The 23,262-nt window shown below is 45.2% G+C and overlaps 3 protein-coding genes across 4 annotated transcripts; 1 reads left to right on the forward strand and 2 right to left on the reverse strand.

Annotated features, from left to right (window-relative positions):
* Positions 1-2,921: 2,921 nt before the first annotated feature.
* Positions 2,922-5,815, forward strand: LOC120313145 (protein EOLA1-like). Its single transcript, XM_039354702.1, has 3 exons — positions 2,922-3,097; positions 4,122-4,412; positions 5,360-5,815. Exons 1-3 carry the CDS (start codon positions 3,040-3,042, stop codon positions 5,581-5,583), a joined length of 573 nt encoding a protein of 190 aa, XP_039210636.1. The 5' UTR covers positions 2,922-3,039; the 3' UTR covers positions 5,584-5,815.
* A 3,138-nt stretch (positions 5,816-8,953) lies between these two features.
* Positions 8,954-13,027, reverse strand: LOC120313142 (heat shock transcription factor, Y-linked-like). Its single transcript, XM_039354699.1, has 2 exons — positions 11,455-13,027; positions 8,954-9,830 (listed from the first exon to the last, which is right to left on the reverse strand). The coding sequence occupies exons 1-2, from the start codon at positions 12,016-12,018 to the stop codon at positions 9,054-9,056; spliced, it is 1,341 nt and encodes a 446-aa protein (XP_039210633.1). The 5' UTR covers positions 12,019-13,027; the 3' UTR covers positions 8,954-9,053.
* A 116-nt stretch (positions 13,028-13,143) lies between these two features.
* Positions 13,144-22,614, reverse strand: TMEM185A (transmembrane protein 185A). 2 transcript variants are annotated; one of them, XM_039354700.1, is made up of 7 exons: positions 22,407-22,613; positions 17,796-17,972; positions 17,426-17,633; positions 16,677-16,760; positions 15,809-15,985; positions 15,137-15,260; positions 13,144-14,389 (listed from the first exon to the last, which is right to left on the reverse strand). In XM_039354700.1, exons 1-7 carry the CDS (start codon positions 22,442-22,444, stop codon positions 14,145-14,147), a joined length of 1,053 nt encoding a protein of 350 aa, XP_039210634.1. In that variant the 5' UTR covers positions 22,445-22,613; the 3' UTR covers positions 13,144-14,144. The 2 variants fall into 2 exon arrangements, with proteins under 2 accessions (XP_039210634.1, XP_039210635.1); XM_039354701.1 differs by lacking the exon at positions 17,796-17,972 and having other exon boundaries at positions 22,407-22,614.
* Positions 22,615-23,262: the final 648 nt, after the last annotated feature.

A 23,262-nucleotide genomic window follows, 5' to 3' on the forward strand; every position in this document is an offset into this window, starting at 1 on the left:
TCATGCACTCACCAAGTCTCCGCGGGTCTTTTGCACGGAGGAAAGGTAAAAAGTTCACCCTGCCAGCTCTGTCTCTTTCGCACTGATAAGCAGCTTTTCAGCTATCAAAATTGGTGAATCTTTTGGCACATCATCAACAGAAATCTTTCCAAACATCAGAGAAGGGGGGGGTGAGATGGAGAATTTAGTGTTATGCCCAGCGTAAAGTTCCAAATCAGCCCACTAGTTTATTGAGGAGGAGGAGGAGGAAGAGGAAGAAGAGGAGACAGTGGATGGTCTCCATCAGAGTGGTGAATGGGGTACCCTTGGAAGACCAAGTTAGTGGAGATTGTCCTGGAAATAGCTTAGTTAATATCTTAGTTCAGAATTGCACTCCTCTTGTTTGCAATATATATATATATATATGTATGTATGTATGTATGTATGTATGTATGTATGTATGTATGTATATATCTTCCATTGGAAATGCATCCAAGCAAAATAAAAATAGAAAAGAAAAGAAGCGGGGGGGGGGGGGAGAGAGAGAGAAAGAAAATCATAAAAATCTTTCGCTGTGGCTGCCTGAGGCGTATTTTAGTATTTGGTTGGTTGCCAAGCTCAATTTATTTCACTGTTTCACTTTTAATCGCTCACTTAGTTGAACGTAAGTAAAAACACACACAGAGTTTGTTTTCGGGGTAGTTTCCTCGCCGCTGCTTCAGTCTAAATATATTGCTAACAGCCTCAAAAGCTGTAATAATTTGCTTTGAATTCTGCAGGAGCGAGAGAAATTTCTCCTCCTTCGTTTTCACAGAACTGGGTACCACAGTGTGGCTTAGAACCACACACAGCCTGAAGGCAAGACAAGTTTTTTTCCTAGGAAAAAGTTTTTAAAACAACAACAACAAAAAAAAAACAACAACAATCCTCCGGCAAGGCTTTTATTTCTAAAATACAAATAGTCAAGAGTTCAAACTCATTTGCAAGCCAAAACGCTGAATGAAAAGATCCTGTGGATTAGCTGGTTAAAAAGAAGAAGAGAAAAAAAAGTGGTCCAGAACCATTCAACTCTATAAGCACTCAGAAAAGCTACTCTTTGATTTGAAAAAAATCAACTTTCAACACAGAATCGGTTTCAACTTGAGAGATGATTCTTTTTCATTGGTCTGTACAGAATAACAGAATAATGTAGTTGGAAGGGACCTTGGAGGTCATCTAGTCCAACCCCGTGCTCAAGCAGGAGACCATTTCAGACAAATGGCTGTCCAGTCTCTTCTTAAAACCTTCCAGTGTTGGAGCATTCACAACTTCTGGAGGCAGGTCGTTCCACTGGTTAATTGTTCTCACTGTCAGGAAATTTCTCCTTAGTTCCAGGTTGCTTCTCTCCTTGTCTAGTTTCCATCCATTGTTTCTGGTCCTGGCTTCAGGTGCTTTGGAGACTAGGTTGACCCCCCCCCTCTTCTTTTTGGCAGCCCCTCAAATATTGGAACACAGCTATCATGTCACCCCTAGGGTTAGTAGAAATAGCGCTCAACTTACAACTATTTACTGACCATTTGAAGATACAACAGCGCTGAAAAAAGAGAATTACGTCTGTTCTTTGCACTGAAGGCCATCTCAGCATCTGCAAGGTCACGTGATCGTTTTCAGAAGGAGCCGTTTTAAGCAATTCTAGCCACAAAAAGGAGGATATGGCTGTAACAAAGCCCCTCTACTTATTGACAGAACATCTGTTGGTATTTAAAAGAAGGCTTTCTTGGGCATGTGAAGTAAGATATTTTACACTTATGCCCTCAGGAGCTAGAGAAGTGTGGTCAGTGCTGGAAATAATAGGTTTCCTGTCTCAAAACGTGGAAGAAGAAAAAAAGAGAGGGAGAAAAAAAAACCTGCAACCCCAAAACAGAACATTATCTATCCTCCCCTCCCAAAGCGCATCGTTTGCTCCAAGTCTACTATTAGATTACTCCCCTTGTTAGGCAGTGCTTCCTGCCACTTACCGTCCAATCTAATTCATCCAGAGAGGGAGGATTGTAAAGATCAGCACTGGGAAAGACGTACCTGAGTGTGCAACATGTAGTGCACATGTGTTCTTCTGCATGTTATGTAAAAGACAGCCGGCCATATTTAAAGCTGTGTCACTACCAGCAGGTATCTTTAGTTCAATTGAATATATATTTCATTTAGGGAGTTCTTGATGTTCTCTGAGATTGGCTGTTTGATTGCAGACGTTTCACGACCCAGCTAGGTAGCCTCATCCATTTGTGAGATGGGCGGCTCTGCATGTATGATGGATAAATAAAAGGATAAAAATAAATGATAGGCAGGGAGCTGGGTTAGTCTAAGTAGGGTATCTGGATGCGCAAAGGAGGAACTGGGCAAAATCTGCAGCATCAGATCGGCGTGGCATAATGGGAGCTGCGACAGGTGAAAGGTTTTGCTAATGAATAAACTGAGGCGCCTGGCTAGACCGCGAGTTCTAGTTCTGCCTGGGGGACCTGCAGCTAGTCATTCTCTCTCAGCCCAACTCCCCTCACAGGGTTGCTTGTTGCGGGGGAAATAAGAGGAGGAAGTAGATATGTTTGCTGCTTTTAGTTATTTGTAAAAATAATGGCATGATATAAATAAACATATGCAAATGTCAATTGGAAAACGTGTTTCTCCTTTTTTTTTTTTTTTTTTTTAAAAAAAAGCTTTTTGCAGGGAGGGGACAAAGCACTTCCAAACCTTTTTTTTTTTTCTCAACATGGCCTACCTCAAAGGGCTGGCGTTATGTTTGCCTTCCCTTCCATATGCACATTGCTGGGAGGAGGACGAGGGCCCCTTCTGTTTCCTCAGCCTGCTTGCATGCCTCCCTCCCTCCCTCCCTTCGACGACAAGTCCCATCCTCCTCTACCTGGGGAACATGGGTCCGGCGCAGGGAGCTCCGCGAAGGCGCGCCTGGCTGCTTTAAACCAGGCTGGGAGAACCGGAAGTGGAGCTTCCGGACTGCAACTCCCGGCCTGCCTCGTCGCCCTCCTGCCGCGCAAGGGTTTCTGGGAGTTGTAGTTGGCTTGCGGCCGAATGGCCGCGCAGCCCGCCAGCAGGACGGGGAGACAGGAGGGCCTCGCTTCTTTCCAAGGTAGACTGCCTCTGGATGGGGAAATTGCAGACCATGCCCGGCCCTCTCCCAGCGCCCCAGGGAGGGTCCTTGATCCAAATCAAACGGGAAGGGTTGTTGCAAAGCTTCGCCTTGGCCTTCGGTCCGCTTTCTTTGCAAAAGTCAACCGTGCAAAATCTCATCCTTTCTCCGCCCCAGAATTGCACTTTTGCCTATTGAAGCATCGGATGGGAAAGTCTTCCCAGCAGGCAAGGGCCCCGGGCCAGCCGCGGGCGTTGCAAGGTTCCTTTTTGCAGCTTGTAAAGAGGAGGGGGAGGAAGAGGAAGAGGAGGAGATGGAAAAGAGGAGGAGGAGGAAGAGGGGAAAATGAAGAGGAGGAGGAGGGGGAGATGGAGGAGGAGAAGGAAGTGGAGGGGGAAAACGAAGAGGAGGAGATGGAAGAGAAGGAGAAGGAAGAGAAGGAGGAGGTTCTAGGTGGTGTCACTTTGCCCCTTACCCTTCCCATTGGGCATGCTGGCTGAAGCCTGAGTTCAGCCACATTGGCCTGGCCGTATCCTGACCCTCTGTGCCACAAGCGTGCCACGAGACTTCTAAGTGCAGAGAGTCCACCCTATGCAGATAGTCCTCAAGTTACAACCATTCATTTGGGGATTGGTCGAAGTTACAACGGCTTTGAAAAAAGTGACTTACAACCAATCCTCACCCTTACGACTGTTGCGTCTTCCCAATGCTCACATGATTAAAATCCGGGCACTTGGCAACTGGCATGTACTTAAGACAGTTGCAGCATCCCAGGGTCATGCGATCGTCATTTGCAACTTTCCTAGCCGGCTTCCAATAAAGTCAAGGGGAGGAGAACTGGACTCTCTTAACAACCGTATGCTTCCCTTAACAACTCTGTGATTTGCTTATCAGCCGTAGCCCAAAAAATCATAAAAATGGGATGTGACTCACATGCTTAGCAAAGGAAATTGTGGTCTCCATTGCCGTCGCGAGTTCAAGAGTATCTGTACTTAATTCTGACTTTATTCTTTTTTTGGCGCAGAGAGGAGAGGATCCAGGAGAGAATCACCCTGCAGGAAAATAAAGTTTGCCTGCCTCTCCTTCCGACAACCTTACGCCGGGCTGGTTTTGAATGACGTCAAAACCATCGAGAGCCGTTGGCGCCCAGTGCTGGCAAACCACCAGGGTGGGACGGTGGCCGTCCACATCGCGTTTAGAGACTGGGAAGATGACAGCTGGAGAGACCTCCTCTTGAACAGACTTGGGTGGACTTCGGCTCAGATTGAAGATTTGTTAGCGGAGGGGGAGAAGTTAGGCCGAGGGGTTATCGCTGGTACGACCTGTCTCTTCAACCAAGCCGGGGTAGCAGCCAGATTCACGCTGTTACGGGGTGGCCCAGCATGGTTTCTTTGGTTCTTGGCCTAGGACTTTGCAGGAGCCCAGCTCTTGGGTCTTGCAAACCATGGCTGGTGACTTTTTATACTTCTAAACCCAGCATTGTTGCTGGTTTGCAAAAGTATGGTTGACTTAATACCATAGATTAATGTTTGTCAGCCTTGTCACCTTTATGATGGATGGACATCAGCTCCCAGAATTCCCCCAGCCAGCTATGCTGGCTGGGCGAATTCTGGGAGTTGAAGTCCACCCACCCTAAAGGGCTGGCTGGAGAATTTTGGCCCAAATCTCCCTAAAAATCACTAAATCTTACCAAGTTTTGGTATTTCCCCACCCCTGAAATTTTAAAGGGCTCGTCAAGAAAAGTACCCAAACCTCACAAGATCTCATGTATACCCCAAAGCCTATAAGGCTGGGTAAATTTGCAAGATTTGGGCTATTTTATTTTTGTGCCCTGACAGCTTGCACCCACGGAACCACAGACTAGCCTAAGAATTTACTAGCAAACCACGATGGAACGCAACATATAAAGCTGGCCACGGTTGTTGCAAGTATGTTTTTCTACGTGTTCTAAGCTTGTCAAGAATCGCCTCACAAAGAGGCGATCCTAGGTCACAGCAGAAATTTCTTGGGGCGCAAAGAGAAAATTATCTGCTGTGAACCCCCCCCCCCATAGGCATCAGGAAGGGCATTCGGCCAGCAAACGCTCAGCTCCATTCAGTGACCCTGACTCCAGACACACACACACTCACACACACAAACACACACACACGGTACAAGGGATTGCAGGATCGTTAAAAGAATATAAGAGGAAAAGAAGAGGAAAAAGAAATAATTTTCTTTGGGGAAAAAAAATAAATCATGTGTTTGGATCTTCCACCATAGGTCTTATTGACGTTGGGGAGACTTTTAAGTGCATGGACTGTTTGCCTCCCGAAGACATTTTGCTATTGGAAAACAAAGCTCTTCTCCGTGGTCTTGAAGGAAAATACTTGACGGAGATTTCCAACCCCAGATGGCTGCGGAGATCCATTCCTGCACGAGGACACAAGGACATGTGGGAGGTGAATATCCCAGAAGATCTGATCCCTTCCGTTGAATCCGGTTGAACTTTTCCCTCAGGACTTGCTATTCTTCTGGTGATGGGATTGAACGGAACAACTGTTCTCAGTTTCGGTCACGGCAGATTTTAACTTTTTTTTTTTAAGTTTATTATTTTTTTAACAGAGTTCAATAATCATTATTCAACAAAAGCGTGTTGTCTGAGTATCTTATTCACTAATAGAAATTAAATTCCTAATCCCTAAATCTTTGATAAAATAGGTCCCAAGTTTGAAAATATTCTGTTTCTTCTTTTTCTTTCAACCTTAAAGTAAGTCTGTCCATTTCCGCACAGTCTAATTTTTTATTATTATTTCTTCTTCTGGAGGTATTTCTTCGTTCTTCCACAAATTTTAACTCTTGTGTTCAGAACTGCTGTGCGATTCCTCATCGTTGGACTTGGGATAAATTCAGTCTCCAGGGAATTCTGCACTGTTCCAAAGGTGTTATTATTGGATGCCATCAAGCTGAAGTTCATTTCATTAGAAGTACTGGCTTTTTTTTTTAATTGTAAAACATGTTTTTCTCTTCCTCCACGCATACATTATCCAGTAACATACATTTTCGTCGCATAAATGAGGTGATCTGCTTTGAAGCATTTCATTATTCACATTTTTAGATTTCAAATCATTAGCACGCAATAGGATTACAGGAATTCTCCTGGCCAAATTTAATGGTCCTTGACTTAAGATCAATCACTTAGCAAAGTTACGATGGATCCGCTCCAAAAGGTACTTAATCCAGTTCTGTAGTCACATAACCACATTTTGGGCTCTTCACAATTGCATTTATCATTGTTACAGCGTCCTGCAGTCACAACGACCACAATTACAGTTGTAAGTTGAGGACTATTTCTCATGCTCCCTCCCTGCTCCCGCCACCTTTACCAGAGAAGCCTACAAACAAAATCACACCCAAGGAGGAGAAATTTGTGGCCTTCCAGAATTGTTGACCTCCCAAATCCCTGCATTCCTACAGGCTACGTCATCTGGGAAGTCTTTCAGACATGTTTGTAGGACCTCAAGTTCTCCAACTCTGGTCCTGGGCATGCTTACGATGAAAGAGTCATTTTTTCCCCATACATTTAAGAGAAGCAATGGAGCCTCCAAAACCTATGCCATTAATGCTGATTGTGTACTATTTTTCTATCTAATGGAAGCCCATTCCTCAAAAAGCTAGACGTTCCACCCTCTCTCTTTGTGTGGTTTCATGCCCTATTTTTAATATGTGCTTCTATAGTGTCTATGTAAACTCTTGAAAGCAATGAGAGAATTTGGCAGCGTTGAGGGAATTTTTCAAGTCTGAACAAATTAGTCTGAATCTACAATTTTAAAATATTCCCCTAGTGCCTTAAATTACAGGGCTCTGCAGCTCTCAAATCGGTGAGTTTGAAAGGAGGTTTCAGCAACTTAGGCAATTCAGATGTAAATATGACAATTTGACTTTTTTCCTTGCTATCCCACTTGTGAAGGATTTAACAGAACCATTGTTCTCAATTTAGATCACAATAAATTTAACGGCACATTTAGGACTGCCATGTCACTCCTTATCATTGGATGTGGGATAAATGCAGTATCCAGAGAATTCTAAAAAAAAAAAAAAAAAACTTAGATGGCATAAAGCTGAAGTTCATTTAATTAAAAGCACTGATTTTTTTTTAAACATTTTTCTCTTTCTCCGTGCATACATTATCCAGTAACCTACATTCTCGTTGCATAAATGAGGTGATCTGCTTTGAAGCATTTCATTATTCACATTTTAGATCTCAAATCGTCAGCGTACCATGTTACTACAGGATTCTTTTTGCCCAAATTTAACGTTACTGAACTTTGTGGCACCATGTTGAGTAAAAGCAAATACTTTGGGTAACAAATCTGAGGCTGTTGATAAAATGAACTCCTGCTTGGTTAATACATAGCTGAAAATTATGAAAATAGCTGAAATCTCTTTAAGAAGACAAATGTTAATCAAAAAATATGAGAACCGCCCCACAGTTTATAAATAATGTGTCAGAGATGACTTCCCATCCAAACTAAATATTTGCTAGGATTACAGTACAAGGTTTTCTTAGCTTACATCCTGCAGTTCTTGATGTTAATTTTTGTCTAGCATTTTTATTAAAGGAATAAAGTTCAAATTTGCAATATCCATGAATATCAAAAGAAATGTGTTTTAGGAAAGCAAAGCAAACCCAGAATCATGTAGATGTTTTAGCCAATTTAAATACATTTAGAGTAAAGTGTGCTTCTGGCTACTCAAAGTATTAATTTGCTGTATTAAAAAAAGAAAGAGAAATCAAATAAACTGAACAGAAGAAACAAGATGAGCATTATTAAAAATCAGTCAATAACTTGCAACGTAAGTCGTCATCTTGACTTCACCAGATCTTCAAAGTTGATGAAGCCCAGATCCAAGCTGAGAATTTATAAATATTATACAGGAAGGTCACAATAGCAACAAATTAAAATGTATTGATGAATTCGCTGTTGGTCCTTTGACTACGTATCTTCCCATTGTTTTGTCCTTCGCTAGATTCAATAAACTTTTGCCCCCCCCCCCCACCTTTTAGAAAATGCGAACAAGATCTAGGTACACAATAAAAAAATCTCACAATTCAGCCATGTTTTCTTGAACCAATCACTCTCCCTTAAGCATCAAGGTCAAAATCTGTTCAGGTAATTGTCTTCTCGTTGCGTAAACCCACGGAGATCTCAGTAGACTGAACAGATTCGTAGTAACAACTTAGGAAGGGGTTAACTTTTAGTGTTTCTCAACCTTGCCCCCTTGAAGATGCGTGGACTTCAACACACAGAATTCCTCACATCGTCAAGGGGTCAAGACTGAGAAACACACTTTTATTCTCTAGGATACCTACCTTGAGAATCGGGAGGGCAACGCCCCCAAGACAATGACAATGACAACACACAGGTCATTGTGACTCACCCACTATAACACCATGTCACACATTGTTCCCAGAATCAACCTTTGCAAGCATCCTTCACTCTTCTTTCCTTTCCAAGTTCTGGTGCCATGACCAATTCTCTAGATTTTTAACCGGTTAAATGATCTCCTCTGCAGATTTTAAAAACCCTTCGATGTCCCGTGAGCTATTTACATCAAATTGTTCCTAACCACAATTGGCCAACTTCAAAATGTTGCCTGCAGAGGCCAAGAACTCTAAAATGGATTTTGTTGAGGAAAAAAAACAACAACCTGTGGCAACAAAAATGGGAAGCTATTAATCCAAACCTAGGCAATTACTTCCCTAGCTACTTCTCCCCAATTTATACATTTAACAAGGAAACCTTTGAGGGGAACATCCTTCTTGTGTTATCCATGATGAAAGAAATACAAAGAAGTTAACCTAGGTAAACCAGACAGGAAGAACAAAAGTTTATTCTTCAGTCCACGCCATGGTTGAATTCCCTTATTTTTAAGTAGATTCGAAATGTCTCCAGCCTTCTCCTGTCCTTTTTTTTTACCGATGGTACCCAGCATATTCTGCCGTTTTGGGTCCAGCTCCTTTGGAAGCGGACGGGGTATTGGACATACAGTTGCAGTTGGGACAATGGTGGTAGGAAGGAGTTCGGAGGTGATGGGAAGACCTGGACATGGAAATGGCCGAAGCGGCTGCTATCATCGGCATGGAGAACCACGGATTGCAAAAAGGGAGGATGCTGGCCCAGTGAGCTTGCATGGCTGATAAGTCTGGATACATGGTTGGGAAGGTGGGCAGCCCCATCATTGGCGCAAAGGGACTGTTGGGGACAGGCGGGATGACGTGATACAAAGAGGTAGCCGAGGTGGTAGTGGTGGAATCGATCTCGTGGGTGTTGACTCGAGCATGGCTGGGGTGCTGGGGTAAGTGGAAAGGAGCCAGCTGGTTGATCTTGTTCTCAGTGTCTTCAGGTGACCCCTGATCTGAAGACTTCAAAGGACTTGGAGAAACAGCAAACCCACTTCTCAGACGACCTACCGTTCCAGCCAGGCCTTTGGTCACGGGTGGCTTCCGGAGAGCAGATTTGTGCATCTTGTCCTTGGGAGAAGTTGTAAGGAAACTATTTTCCCTGGAAGACGATCCCAGAGAAGGTGGACCTTCTGGGCTTCTGGATCTGCTCTTCAAGCAGATTTCGCCAAAGTCTTCCTCTAGGGAGAAAGCCATGGGTGGCATGTTTTTGATTCCAACTCTTCGCTTGCACCTCGCAAGTAGGTGAGGGCATCCTCTCTTGAAATTGGGGTTATGGTAGAACTGGAGCTAGAATGGGGGGGAAAAAGTGGGAAGTGGTTAATCTTCTGAGGAGGAATCAAAAGCTGAGACATTTCTCATTTCTCGATGTTTACCTCTGACCCTGAATATCAATGGTCTAGAATAGATCAGGGGTAGGCAACCTTGGCTCTTTTATGACTTGTGGACTTCAACTCCCAGAATTCCTGAGCCAGCATTGCCTACCCCTGGTCTAGATGGAGCAAAGTGGTTTGCGTGTATTTTTTCGTGATTTATAATGGTCCATTTACAGTCCTTCTCATGAATACGAGGGGATATTGTAGCCCAGAGAATATCATGGGCCTACAGTTAGTGGTGTTGCCCAAACGTTTGGAGAGCAGCTCATAATATTAAAAGACAGGGCAAGTGCTGCCTGCAGAATGAAGGAGGACTTGGGGGACCAGCTAAAAGCCACTGAATTGTCTGCTAGATGGAAAATTATGCATTTCACCTACATGAGCCACTTCAAAAATGAAATAGTCAAAACAAGACAGGAGGCACCTGTCCTGATGTTGCCCCCATCCAGTGTCCTGTATCATAGGAATAATTGTGCACCAGGATATTGAATACTGAAGATGAATTATACTGCTACAATTGCGGTGCAATATAAAACAACGTTTTTTTATGTTTGCTTTACAAGCTCTAATTGCAACAAGAGTCTGCTTGAAATACACTTGTCCAACTTACTGCTTTTCTACAAAACTAGCATCAAACAGTTGTCTGAATAGCTTAGCAGAATTGGCTCATTCAAGTATCTGCTCTTGCTTTACTGAAATAAACCATCTTTATAGTGGCTTAATGCTAACGATTCACAGGCTGCAATAATCCAGCACATAAAGCCGTAGGACGCTTAGCCTTTGAAAAAGCTGTAATCTTGTGTGAATTTAGCCACAAGAAAGATGTCTAGTAGGCTGTAACAAACCTACCCTGTACAGGGAGTCCTCAGCTTATGACCTCAGCTGAGCCCAAAATTTCTGTTGCTAAGCGAATCGCTGCAGTTGGTAAATCAGTAACACGGTTGTTAAGTGAAACTAGCTTTCCCATTGTCGTTGCTTGTCAGAAGATCGGCAAAAGGGGACACCGCAACTGTCATCAATACAAGTCAGCTGCCCAGCATCTGAATTTTGATCACGTGACCACGAGGGGGGAGATACTGCAATGGTTGTACGTGTAGAAAAACAGTCATAAGTCCCTTTTTTCAGTGATGTTGTAACTTGGTCACTAAATGAACTGTTGTAAATGGAGGACTGCCTGTATTCAGTTAGCACCTTCCCCACCTTCAGTGAAACGTATTTTCTGTTTACTGGCATCGCTCTCAGGACAGGACTAGGAAACATCCCGTTCTTTTGTCAATTGATTTCATGCCATGTACAGGATTTTATTTTTTTTGAGTCACGTCCACTCCCAATTATGACAACCCTTTTTGCCACGAGCCACCGGCACGCTGTGCCCGTGGGGGAAGGAAGGCGACGGTGGTGGGCCCAGCAGGGTGGATGCAAGAGGGTGGAACCACCATGGCCGGTTTCGCAAAAGGACGGCCTGAGCCCACGCCGTGGTGGATCTACAGCAAGGTCGAACCCACGGTTAAGTGGGTTTTGCAAAAGCTGGGCCTTACCTTGCTAAAGGCGTAGGCGGCCTTTTCTTCCGCTAAAAACTCGACGAGGGAGGCCGACCGTTGGAAATTCTGCCTCATCTTGCTGAAGCCATAGAGGTTCAGCTGGCGGATGAAGCTCTTCATGCAGTCCGTCTCGAAGATGCGCAGGGGCCCTTTGCGCTCCAGCACCTCCTTCTTGAACAGCTCCTCGTCGATCACCACGCAGTGGCCCTCATCGTCCCACCAGAGGGACTTAAACTGCTCGCTTTCCACGATCTTCCAGAGCTTCTTCGGGAAAGTGAGTGAGAGGAAATCGTTGTCCTCCAGGGCGGCGGCATCCTCGCAGAGGGCCAGGCGGGGCCGCTTCGCCCAGGGACCGTCGCTCAGTGCTTGGAAGGCGTCCTCTTCGATCATGGACCTCAGGGCGAAGTCACCGGCGGCCGTTTTGTCGTGCAAGGGCGCGGAGGAGAGGGAAACGGCAGGAGGGGCCGTCTCATCTTCGTCGGAGATGGGCTGGGCTTGCAGAGGGGGAAGAGCGGCGTCCCGTTCCCTGGGATCGCCCAGGTAACTTTCAGCGGTTGCCATGTTAGGCCGCTTGTCAAACCATGCCGATAAAGGTGCCGGCAGGTCTATTAAAAAAAAGGAAAAAGCAAGAGGCTAGCCAGCAGGAGCTTCAGGAAAGAGTTCTGGAACATCACAATGCTTTTATCTGGGACGGGTGTGACCTCACACAATGGAGGCTGGTTTCCTAGCAGGCGAGATCATAATGGCAGGAAAAGAGAGAGACAGGCTCACGTGCAGCTGCACTGAAGGAGGGGAGAGGATTTTGGGGCGAGGGGAAGAGAGAGGGGGTGGGTTACAGAGCTCGCCTCAAAGTAGCCATTGAAAAAACTAACCAGCATATATATATAAATTGCACTTCGAGGCCAAGAGTGGAGAGACAGAACATGGCAAAAGATCCCACATTGTTAAAAGAGATTCTCCTGAGCAGCTGTGGACCCTGAAAAGGAAATCCAGAAGAGAAATCTGAATCTCACCTCCAAGCCAACTTTACTTAGCATTTGCTCAGAAGTTGCAAGTTTATACAGAAATAAGATTTGGGGGAATCCAAAACATACTTTTCAATGCTAAAGGGCAATTTTCCACCTAGAATGGTGTGTGTGTGTCCAACCTTGGCAACTTTAAGACTCCCAGAATGCAACCCTAAGCATAGCTAGCTGGGGAACTCTGGGAGTTGAAGTCCACAAGTCTTAAATTGCCAAGGTTGGACACCCCTGATCTAGAAACTAAGGATTCCTTGATGGATGCTGCATCAAAACAAGTGTTTTCTTCCATTAAGGGTATTGTAGTCTTTTGCAGTGAGTCGTGCAGTGTTCCCCAATCCTCATCACTACTTTTTTTTCTGTCCTCTCTTGTATATTCTCCTGCGGTGTGGTGGGACATTTTCCTAGCAGCTGCACAATGTCCTTTCTGATTCTCACATTACATTTGTGTTTCTGATCCTGATAAAAATTCTACCAAACTCTCACACCAGCAAAGTCCTCCTTCAATAGCTCTTACCTGACCCTTCCACCCCAGATATTTGAGAAGGTTAAGAGTTTGCTCACGCTTACAAACTCATTCCCGGCTGATATTTTTCAGTTTCCAAGAAAATAGGCTTGCAGAAATCCTGCAGGTGGGTATGCTTCAGACAAAAACAAAGCACTCAGCAAACTTGGGGATGCTTTATTGAACAGTGAGGATGTGAGAAATCAGGATTTGCCCAAATGTAATATTAACAAAAGTGGACATTTTTCTGAAGATCTAGCAGTCTTTCTCCCCACCCCGCCCCACCGCAAATGGTACAAAGACTGGGGCTATTTACAGGGAAATTTACATACCTCTTCCAAGGCAATTTAATCCAGCATGGAAAGTGTCAACAGTCCTACCGAAGACCCGCGTCCGAATAGTGGTAAGATTCATGGTTCAAGGGGAAAAATCGAAATGTGTGAACAGCTCGGTCTAAGGTATTTCAACCGAAAGAGAAGCTGAGAGGAACACGCAACAGCCACGCACCAGTGATGACACATTTCGTACAGCCTTTTAAAAAATACTTTTACATATTTATAATGTACAGACTCGTGTTTCCCCCCTTCCCCCCCAATATATTACACTTCCAAAAGTTCATATAAATACTATGTACAGGGGAACATGACTTCCACCAATGAGGAAGGTTCATACATCAGAAACTTCCTTTTTGGTTTCTCCAAAATACACACCCATCCACTGCAGGATGGTGTGAGCGCAAAGCCCTTCGTGGGCCTTTGTCCAGGGGGAACTGTGGACAGGAAAACTCAGGGTGGGGTGGGGGACTGTGAAACTGGATGACCAGTGGCAAACTATGACTTTGATGCTGAGAACAGAGCTCAAATCTAAGTCTGTCGTTCTGTGAAGGCAGATTCGACCGTTTCCATCGCTGAATGCTGCCAGAGTTACTGGTTTCTTCCTGCTTTTCCTGGGCCGATATTTTGCACCCAAGACGGACACTTCTCAAGGAAATGACACGAATGCAAATTCACAGTGCCAGCTGCCGAGGCCCCAATCCTTAGTTATCAACAAAGTAAGAGAAAGGCATGAATTAAAAAAAAAATATAAGAATAAGAATAAGGATTGGCCACGGATACCCAGTGGTGATTATCACATGGAGACATCTGTCCTTTCAGAGTTCGTTTTTAATCCGGCATGTCGATATTTAGTTTGGGTGGCGGTATGACGTACTTCCCGGGACTCTGCGTAATGACCACTCCGGCTTTTTTGCGAAACATCGGAGCAATTTTGGGAGCTTCCGGAACTGGAGTTTCTTCCGTTTCCTCGTTATCTTCGTAATGCAAATCGTACGAAATGTTGCCGTACTCTCTCAGGAACGGGAAGATCTCGAGGAGGAACTGGCAGAAGTCTTTGCGAACGCCGAACCACCCTGCGCAAAGGGAAGTCGTTGGCAGTCACTCACCCGTCCCATTGGAGGAGTCCCGCCTCTTCCCTCTTTGAGGGGGTCCTGGGTGGTCTCTGAGCTTGGCTTGTTTTCTTACAGCTGTTTCTTGAACTGACTAGGTAACGTCATCAGTGATGGGAAGGGGTGGGGTTTGCTTTCAGTTTATATTCTAGTGCAAAGGTGTCAAACTGCCGGCCCGTGGGCCAGATGCGTCATGCCGAAACCGTGCCCACCCCAGCCCTAGCAATAGGGAAATAGTTGTGATATGTCATGACACGTCACGTGACGTGGCAAGTTTGACACCCCTGTTCTAGTGGCTGGCCCTGTCCGTGTTGGTGGGGATGGTCTTGGAGTGTCTTTGGTTGGGCTGTTTACTGACATGGCGAGGCACTAGAATATAAACTGAGAGCAAACCCCACCCCTTACTAGCGCTGATGATGTTACCTAGACGGGTCATGAAACGTCTGCAAAGAAACCATCAAATTCAGACAGCAGCCAAGGACCCCACAGTCTTCCTCCTCCCCCTCTCTGCAAACCCCACTCCTTTCTAGCACTGATGATGTTACCTAGGTGGGTCGTGAAACATCTGCAAGAAAACCACCAAGCTCAAAGAGCACCAAGGATCTTCCACCGTTCAACCCTGAGCTACAAAGATTCTCTTTTATTTTTTCCCTTCTCTGCACTTGAATCCCAGTTGGAAGAAGGAAGCAGAGCTCTGCGGTAGATACTTACAGTGATTGCCCCCTTTCTGGCCAAACGTTGTGGCCATCAAGGTTATCAGCGAAAGCCACAGTGGAACAAAGACGGGTATGTAGGAGAAGGAGTTATGCCCATCCAGTCTGTGAACCAGCAGGATCTAAAGAGACAAATGGACAGCTTCAGGAGGGAACAGAAACCTAGCTAGTATCAAACCCTTCTTTAGCTAATCCTTGGCTTACAACTGGTTGCTTAGGGACTGTTTAAAGCTACAACCTACCGGGGAAAAAAGGGACGTAAAACCCAGATCCAAAGCTCTGAGGTCAGTTGCTCTAGGCAACTCTGCTGCATTTATAACTGTTTGCAGAGTCTCCCAGTAGTCAGGCAATCACATTTTTGTAATGGTTTTGCTGAAAACTGGCGCTGACTTTGTTTTTGGCAAAATTACCCCAGACTATCGGTTCGCTTCCAAACTGCCGTGTTCGCTTAACGACCGCTGCAAATAAAGTCATAATTCACGGGCTCCCTTGGCCCACACAAGTAGTATTGCGATATTTGGTTTCTAAAGACTTTCACGACATGCAGAGCAGGCTCGACCCCCTTTCTGCCATGTTAATCCTATTTGCAGCCGTAGGTATAACTGGGCAGTTTTTGAGAAAAGGGAGCCTATTTCAAAAGATTAAAAAGAAAAATAAATGGTTCACCTACTTCAAAGGTGAGCAACGGAACCACGATTGTCATCCAGCTGATTGCCATAGTAATGTGTGTTCTTCTTTGTTCGGCAATCACGTCCATCGAGCGTAAGAACAAGACTGACCAGACAATATAATACAGCACGACCAAACAGAGAAAGGACATCAGGATCCACAGAGGGACACAAACAACCTAGAAATTAAAACAGGGGGGAGGGAGGGGAGAGAGAGAGAGAGACAGTCACCTGTCACTCAAAAGGACTATTCATTTCCATTCTACCCATCAAATGTTCGAAAATCCAGGCTCTAGCAAGGAGTATGAATGTTTTGAAATATTTATGTGGGGTTCCTTTTAGCACTGATGTTATTAATAGGTTGGGTCATGAAACATCTGCAAGATAACAACCAAACTCAGAGAGAACCAAGGACCTCACAATCTTCCTCCTCCTCCTCTCCACAACCCCACTCCCTTCTAGCACTGATGATGTCATGAAATGTCTGCAAGAAAACCACCAAGCTCAGAGAGCACCAAGGACCCCACAGTTCAACCCTGAGCTACAAAGATTCTTTTCTATTGAAGTGTTTATTTTTGGTAGCATGCAAGGATTTCTCTTCTTTTTTTAACTTAACATTCCCTAAAACGCTTCCTACAATTTTACCTCCAGTCCCACCTACAGGCTGGATTTTCCTAGAGGAGTTATCATTCAAGTCCTAATTAGATCTTACACTGCTTAACTTCTTCAGGTGACGATGCTGATTTTCGATTCTGCAACTACGTCACCGTCTCAAAAATCTACAGTCCTGATTTTGGTGTGCCGGCTGCTACCCACCTAACCACCCTGACATTCGGAAAAGAGAATGACGTGTAATCACGGTTTACGTACAAGCCACGGCCACTTGATGATTTCGTCCAATCGGAGGGCAATAAATATGAACTGGAGTATATTGACAGAACACAGGATTTCCAGCTGGGAGAGAAGAAAAGCAAATGTGTTACAGTCAAATAGATTTTGCTGCAACCAGCAGAGCTACAAGTTACAAAGTACCTTGCAACTTAATGCAGAATACTCCAGTTGAATAAAAAGTCTGCTCTTTCTTTAATTGAGGGGAACATTCTCTCTCTCTCTCTCTCTCTCTCTCTCTCTCTCTCTCTCTCTCTCTCTCTCTCACACACACACACACACACACAAAATAATTATTCTGAATTATAAAACTTATTGTTGGGCTCCCAGGAATAGCACATGGAGTTCCTTAAGAGTAGTTTACTTTATTGTTCTTCACCTAGAGACAGAATCTTGCCAGACTAAAGCAACTATCTGTATAACTACTGATATACTCAGGGATGAGGTACAGAGGAGCTGTTTTAACCCTCCTTCTGCTGATCAAATTTTCCAAGCTGCCTCTCTACCTGCTGGGAAACCGCCCCTCTTTCCTGGGAATCCAGACCGCATTCCACCCCACCTATAGCCCAGTACTTCTAAAGATGTCACACTGCTCCAAAGGCAACACAATGCCAATCAATCTACATCTACAAAAAACAAAAACAAAAAAACCATCCACAACCTAACTAAAATTTGGGACTAGCTTTGAATTATGACTCACTCCTCCGTTTTCTAACGTGGACCGTCCTCACCTCCAGAGATCTGTCATGCCGGAAGCCCCACACACAAGCAGCCACGGAGACCGGAGACACGAAGAAGAGGGGCATGAAGACCAGCAGCCAGAAACGGGTCCCTCGCTCGATTCCATCACAGACCAGAACTTCAAACATCAGCAGGAGGAGGTGGATGCCGACGGCAATTAGCATGGCTTTGAACTCCACACACGTTTCCCCTTCTGCTCTAAAGAGTACAATTTGAGTTCTGTCAGCTCACACGTACTACAAGTTTCCCCCAATGTTTCCTGATGTTTGTTCATCACGGGTCCTGTGTGAACCTTCCAAAGAAGATTTGCAAAAAAGACTCACACAATACATTTGCAAAGCAAGCATGGGTCACTCTTACCGATATTGTGGGTTGCGGGCCCATACTCCAGTCCCCACGGAGGCCCCCACAATAACCATTAATTTCCACAGCCATATCGGAGCAAAGACTGCCCAGTAGCTCCACTCGATCTTGTTATCCAGCCGGAGAGACAGCAAAATTGAGAAGAGCAGCAGGCAGGCATAAATAAGAAATTTGCTATGGAAGGAAAAAAAAAAATAAGAGGGAAGAGATGATCAATTTCTGACATTTACCGCCTTCAGAATCATTGTGTGTAGTTTATACCTCAACAAAAAAACCCACCCACCTGAGTCATTAAGAAGAGGCGAACAGATTCCTAATAACACACTGAAACTTCTTAATTTTAAATCCCTTTCAGCAGCTTCCAGTGCGCTTTGAAATCATAATCTTAATTCTCCAGTTAACCGATGCCAAAGATATATTGTTTTAAACCAGTGTTTCTCAACCTTAGCTATTTAAGATATCTGGATTTCAACTCCCATAATTCTGGGAGTTGAAGTCCAGGCATCTGTAAATACACCAAGTTGAGAAATACTATTTTAAACTAAACCAAATAAGTTCCTACTGGGCCACAAAGCTCTTTAGGTAACATATACAGTGCTGTTTCCTGAGAACCAGGTTGTTATTCACATATGCTGAGATTGATACTAGGGATGGATAGAACCCCACACGTAGGGAACTAGCGCCTTATAAAACAAAAAGCACAGCTGTCTCGTCCCACAGGGATTCTGACATCCAGCTCTTTGTAATTCCTTACTTCAGCCACCCCAAGCTGTTTCATCTTCCCCAATGACAGCTGTGAAGTATTGCAATACACCGCAATAAAAATCAAAGCAGAAACTTTTTCAGGACTGGATACTCCCCCACCATTTTTCCATGAGGACTTCAGACAGTTTCCTTTCTGTTCCGATTATCCACAGCTCATTCGGTTCTCCAAAAATATATCTGAATTATACTGGTTATATTTGGAAAAAATAACAAAAAAACCAGATTATTATTTGGCCTGAAAGCTGAGCAAGTCAGCCTAAGCGTCTGATCCTACAAATCCTCAGTGGAATTCTGGGTATTCTACAGAAGTTTCAGATACTTTCCAATTTCTTAAAATCCAACTAAATATACAGTTAAAACAATTCATTTAGTGACCGTTCAAAGATACCACGGCACTGAGAAAAATGACTTACTACTGTTTTTCACACTTGCAACCGTTGCTGATCCCCATGATGACGTGATCAAAATTCGAACGCTTGGCAACTGATTGTACTTATGACGGTTGCAGTGTCCTGGGGGGGGGGTGTCATGTGATCACTTTTCGCAACCTTCTGACAAGCAACCTCAATGGGGAAGTTAGATTCGCTTAACAACCATGGTAACGAAGGTCGTAAAACGGGGGCTGAAACTCACTTAACAAGTGTCTTGCTTAGTGACGGACATTTTGGGATCAATTGTGGTGGTAAGTAGGGCAGTAACCAATGGAACCACCTGCCTCCAGAAGGTGAATGCTCCAGCACTGGAAGTTTTTAAGAAAAGACTGGACGGCCATTTGTCTGAAATGGTGTAGGGTTTCCTGCCTGAGCAGGGGGTTGGACTAGATGACCTCCAAGGTCCCTTCCATCTTTATTATTATTAACTGTTCCACAGGACACCAAAACGTATCTGCTAGCTCCAAAAGTGGACTTTGTGGGATGCTACACAAGACCCTGAGTGGTAAAACCACACAAACACACTCTCCTTTGATGCAGTGTTTGCCCTCCTCTCAGTTTGGAAAAAAGAAAAGACAAAATTCATTAGCAGGAATGCAGGCGGCTTCCTTCCCAGGCCTCCCACCAGGAAGCAGAGTAACACGACAGCAGCTGCCTTCAGGCTGTCATTATTCAGTCAACACAGAGCAAGGAAGATTAGGAGTTAGGAAGCCGATAGCTACGATTCAGCGGCAATTACAGATGTTCATAAAAACAAGAGTGAAGAGGGTTGCAAGGGCGACAACACGATGTGATTGGAAACGATCAGAAATGTTTGTAAGCTCAGCTGATGAGATTGTTTTGCGCGGGTTTGCTCTCCGAGCGTGCCGTTTTGCTCCTTACGATTATAGGGAAGCGATTTTTCAAGTTATTGTCCATCTCTTAGTTCTTTTATCCACTCTAGTTTCATCCCACCCAAGAATGGGATGTTTTTGGATGGCTTAATGTCTAGGATAATAATGGGCGAACCTGGTTATGTTCTTCAAGTGCAATAAAGGCAGACTGGTTAATCTGTGGGGAGCACCAGATGTATTGTCAGCTGAAACAACACTGCTGGAGAGAGGAAGGAAGGAAGGAAGGAAGGAAGGAAGGAAGGAAGGAAGGAAGGAAGGAAGGAAGGAAGGAAGGAAGGAAGGAAGGAAGGAAGGAAGGAAAATAGAGGCATTTTGAGAGTTTACAAGGTTGATACTGTAGGGAAGGAAACTGTGACTGAATCTTCCAGCTTCCAGACTGGGTAAAAGAGTTCCAATTTTGCCTTGGCAGGCTCCCCTCTGCCTTGTTTGGCTCCCCCAGAGCGATGGCAGTGACATGACTGGGAAACTTTGTTTCAAAGGGCCAAGCAAGCTCATAAGGCTCAATTTGTATTCAGTGATTTAGCTGTTCTGTAAAAAGAAGCCTGGATACAACACCCTGTTCCTAGCTTCAGAAGGCTGCAGAGGCGAGGGGTTATTCTAACGAGTGAAAATGAAGAAGGATGCAATCCACCACGGTGTGCAAGGTGCAAAGAGAAAAAGGAAGTCAATGTTTTTACCATATCCCTTTTATGAGAAAAGTCGGAATGTTTTTCCATGTGAGAATGCTCTTCCGTGTGAGAAACTAAAAAAGGGAATCAATTCTGAAAGCTCCTTCCTCCTTAGTAGACCTACTGTTTTATTTACATAGTTTCCTCTAGCCCAGGGACTTGGTGTAGAGCTCTACAAATGCTTGCTGAAACTACAGTTTTACTCTGTCAAAAGACAGTCTGCACTCCCCTCAACGCTTCAGATTCTCCCAAATCCCATCAGCCAGACCCACATCAAAATTGGTGGGTGCTACCAGTCTGACACTACTCATAAACTAATTTTTAAACCCAGGATATTATTTTTAGATTACTTTCCTAGTGCTACAGCTGTACTCTATATCCCATAGGTAAGAATGAACTTTTCCTTGTTAAAACAGATCCCCCCCCCCAATACTTAAAAACATTAGCCCTGTGGCAAGGCAAGTTTTGACTTTCCTTTTTTTATCTAATACTTAAGATTTAAAATTACAGCTCAAATAGGGCACAATAGAAGTGATAAATATTCCATTATCCAATGCAAGTCACAACAGTGGCTAGGGCAAGGGTAGGCAACCTTGGCTCTTTTATGACTTTTATGATTCCCAGAATTCCTTGAGCCAGCCATGCTGAGGGGAAAGGGAGAGGTTTCCAAGTTGAGCTATGGTGGCTCAGGAATTCTGGGAGTTGAAGTCCACGAGTCCTAAAAGAGCCAGAGTTGCCTACCCCTGGCCAGGGAATTCCAGGAGTTGGAAGTCCGCATGTTATAAATGTACTAATTGAAAACTCACAATAAAAATGAAGTCTGATCTGTATGGCATTGTTTTCTCAGTATGGGCAGATGGGTGGGTACCACTGTCAGGCTGATATCCTTCCTCCCCTGCCCTTCTCAAGATCTCCATCCCTAAGTCCAAGGAAGGATTGAGGGCATGTCTACTATGAGAGGTCTAGGACAACTCACAGTGGGCAACTTCCCGCGAGACTATCCATGTGGAACAATTCAATGAGACAGATGTTATCCGCCCGTGTTTCTTTGACATTATTTCCATTGGCAAACATGGGAATAATGTAGAAGAAACAGTGGTATTGCATTGAGTTATTCCTCATGGATTGTCCCAGAGCAAATGTGGTATTGTGAGAAGCCTTGAAGCCTAAGACCAACTTCCCTCCTAAACAATAAAGCCCCCCACTACCACAAAGATTACATTTTTTAAAATTTCATTTATTTATTAAGTGTACATGCCAACCCATCTCACGTATCCTACATTAGGGAACTCTAGGGTGGCAAAGCTATTTGCATGGTTGGGAAGACATGGGTTCAAATTCCCGGGTGCTTGTAGCATCACCTTGACCAGCTGCCCTCTCTCAGCTCCAACCTGCCTCGCAGGGTTGTTGTTGAGGGGATACAAACCAAGGGGGAGCCCCTCCCCCCGCATGCCACCCACCCTCTAGGGGGAGGCCATGAACTTCCAAAAGGAAAAAGGGGACGTTTTTCCAAAATACAATTGGCCAAGGCCAAGTCATCTGGAAGGATCCAGGTACTCTGAAGATGGCTGTGCGTTATGGGAACTGGGCTGTGGCTTATGGGGATTATAATCCAGACCTATCTCAAAGGGGTGGATCTCTTTCCCCACCCCCAAATACTGGCTGTGCCTTATGGGGATTATAATCCAAAGCTATCCCACAGGGCTAGATTTTTCGACCCCAGCCCCAAATATTGGCTTGCACTGCAAGGTCGGCTTCCCACCCCCACCGCCCCCCCTCCCAGGGCTCCCGGCTCCCCTCGCTGGCCCCGCCCCTTCCGCCAGGCCCCGCCCATTTCCGGCCTCTCCTCACCTCGGATTGAAATCTTGAAACAGGCCCCTCAGGTTCATGGCGCTCCGCCCGGCCTCGCCGCTCCTGCCGCTCGGTCACCACGGCCACATGGCGGTCCAGCCCGAAGCCTCCCGCAAAGAAACCCGGGCTCCCCGCCTCAGCTCCCGCAACCATCCGCCGCGTCCCCTCGACTCCGCGGCCGGGTCGCACTGCGGCTGCGCCGAGACCGGGCCGCGCACGCGCGGACCTCAGAAGCGGGCCCCGCCCCAACCTCTCGGCATCGAGTCTTTCCTTCCGCGCCTTCGCGCTCCGCCCCTGACGCTAGAAGAGTGACGTAGTGACGCAGCGAAGCCGTGCCCTCTTATGGGTGTGCCGGGCGGAAGTCTCTTCAAGGGCGGCTCAATTTTGTGCGAGGGCGGATTCTGACAGTGGCCAAATACGTGTCTGGAGGGTTGCTATTTATGTGGGGCAGCAGTGGGTGAATAAACTTGATTTATTGCAGAGGGGAGGCACAGACATTAAAGGAAAGAGCACTGATATGCACTGAATTCCTGGATGAAAAGGATATAAATGTACCACTGAAATGAAATAATCAGATTGCCGAGGATGTTCGAGGCAGATCCAGACAACGTGGGTTCCCCGGAGGGAAGACCCTGACTTCGTTTTGTTCGAGGGACTGATTGCATTTGTTCGCTTGACTTTTCTCTGGTATGCAAACCTGTCCATTTTATCTGCCTTTTAAGTTCGCTTTTATTGTTATTTTATTTGCCCCATGACAGTTCTGTATATCACGATTGCTCTGCGTGCTGTTGATTTAAAGGGCAAATGCATGGAATCCATCAAATGCCAACCCTTGTGAGTGGCAGCCTTCCGATCA

The sequence above is a fragment of the Crotalus tigris genome, unplaced genomic scaffold (genome assembly GCF_016545835.1).
Source record: "Crotalus tigris isolate CLP2741 ecotype Arizona unplaced genomic scaffold, ASM1654583v1 scf7180000018585.330925593:3314079, whole genome shotgun sequence".
Classification (NCBI taxonomy): Eukaryota; Metazoa; Chordata; class Lepidosauria; order Squamata; family Viperidae; genus Crotalus; species Crotalus tigris.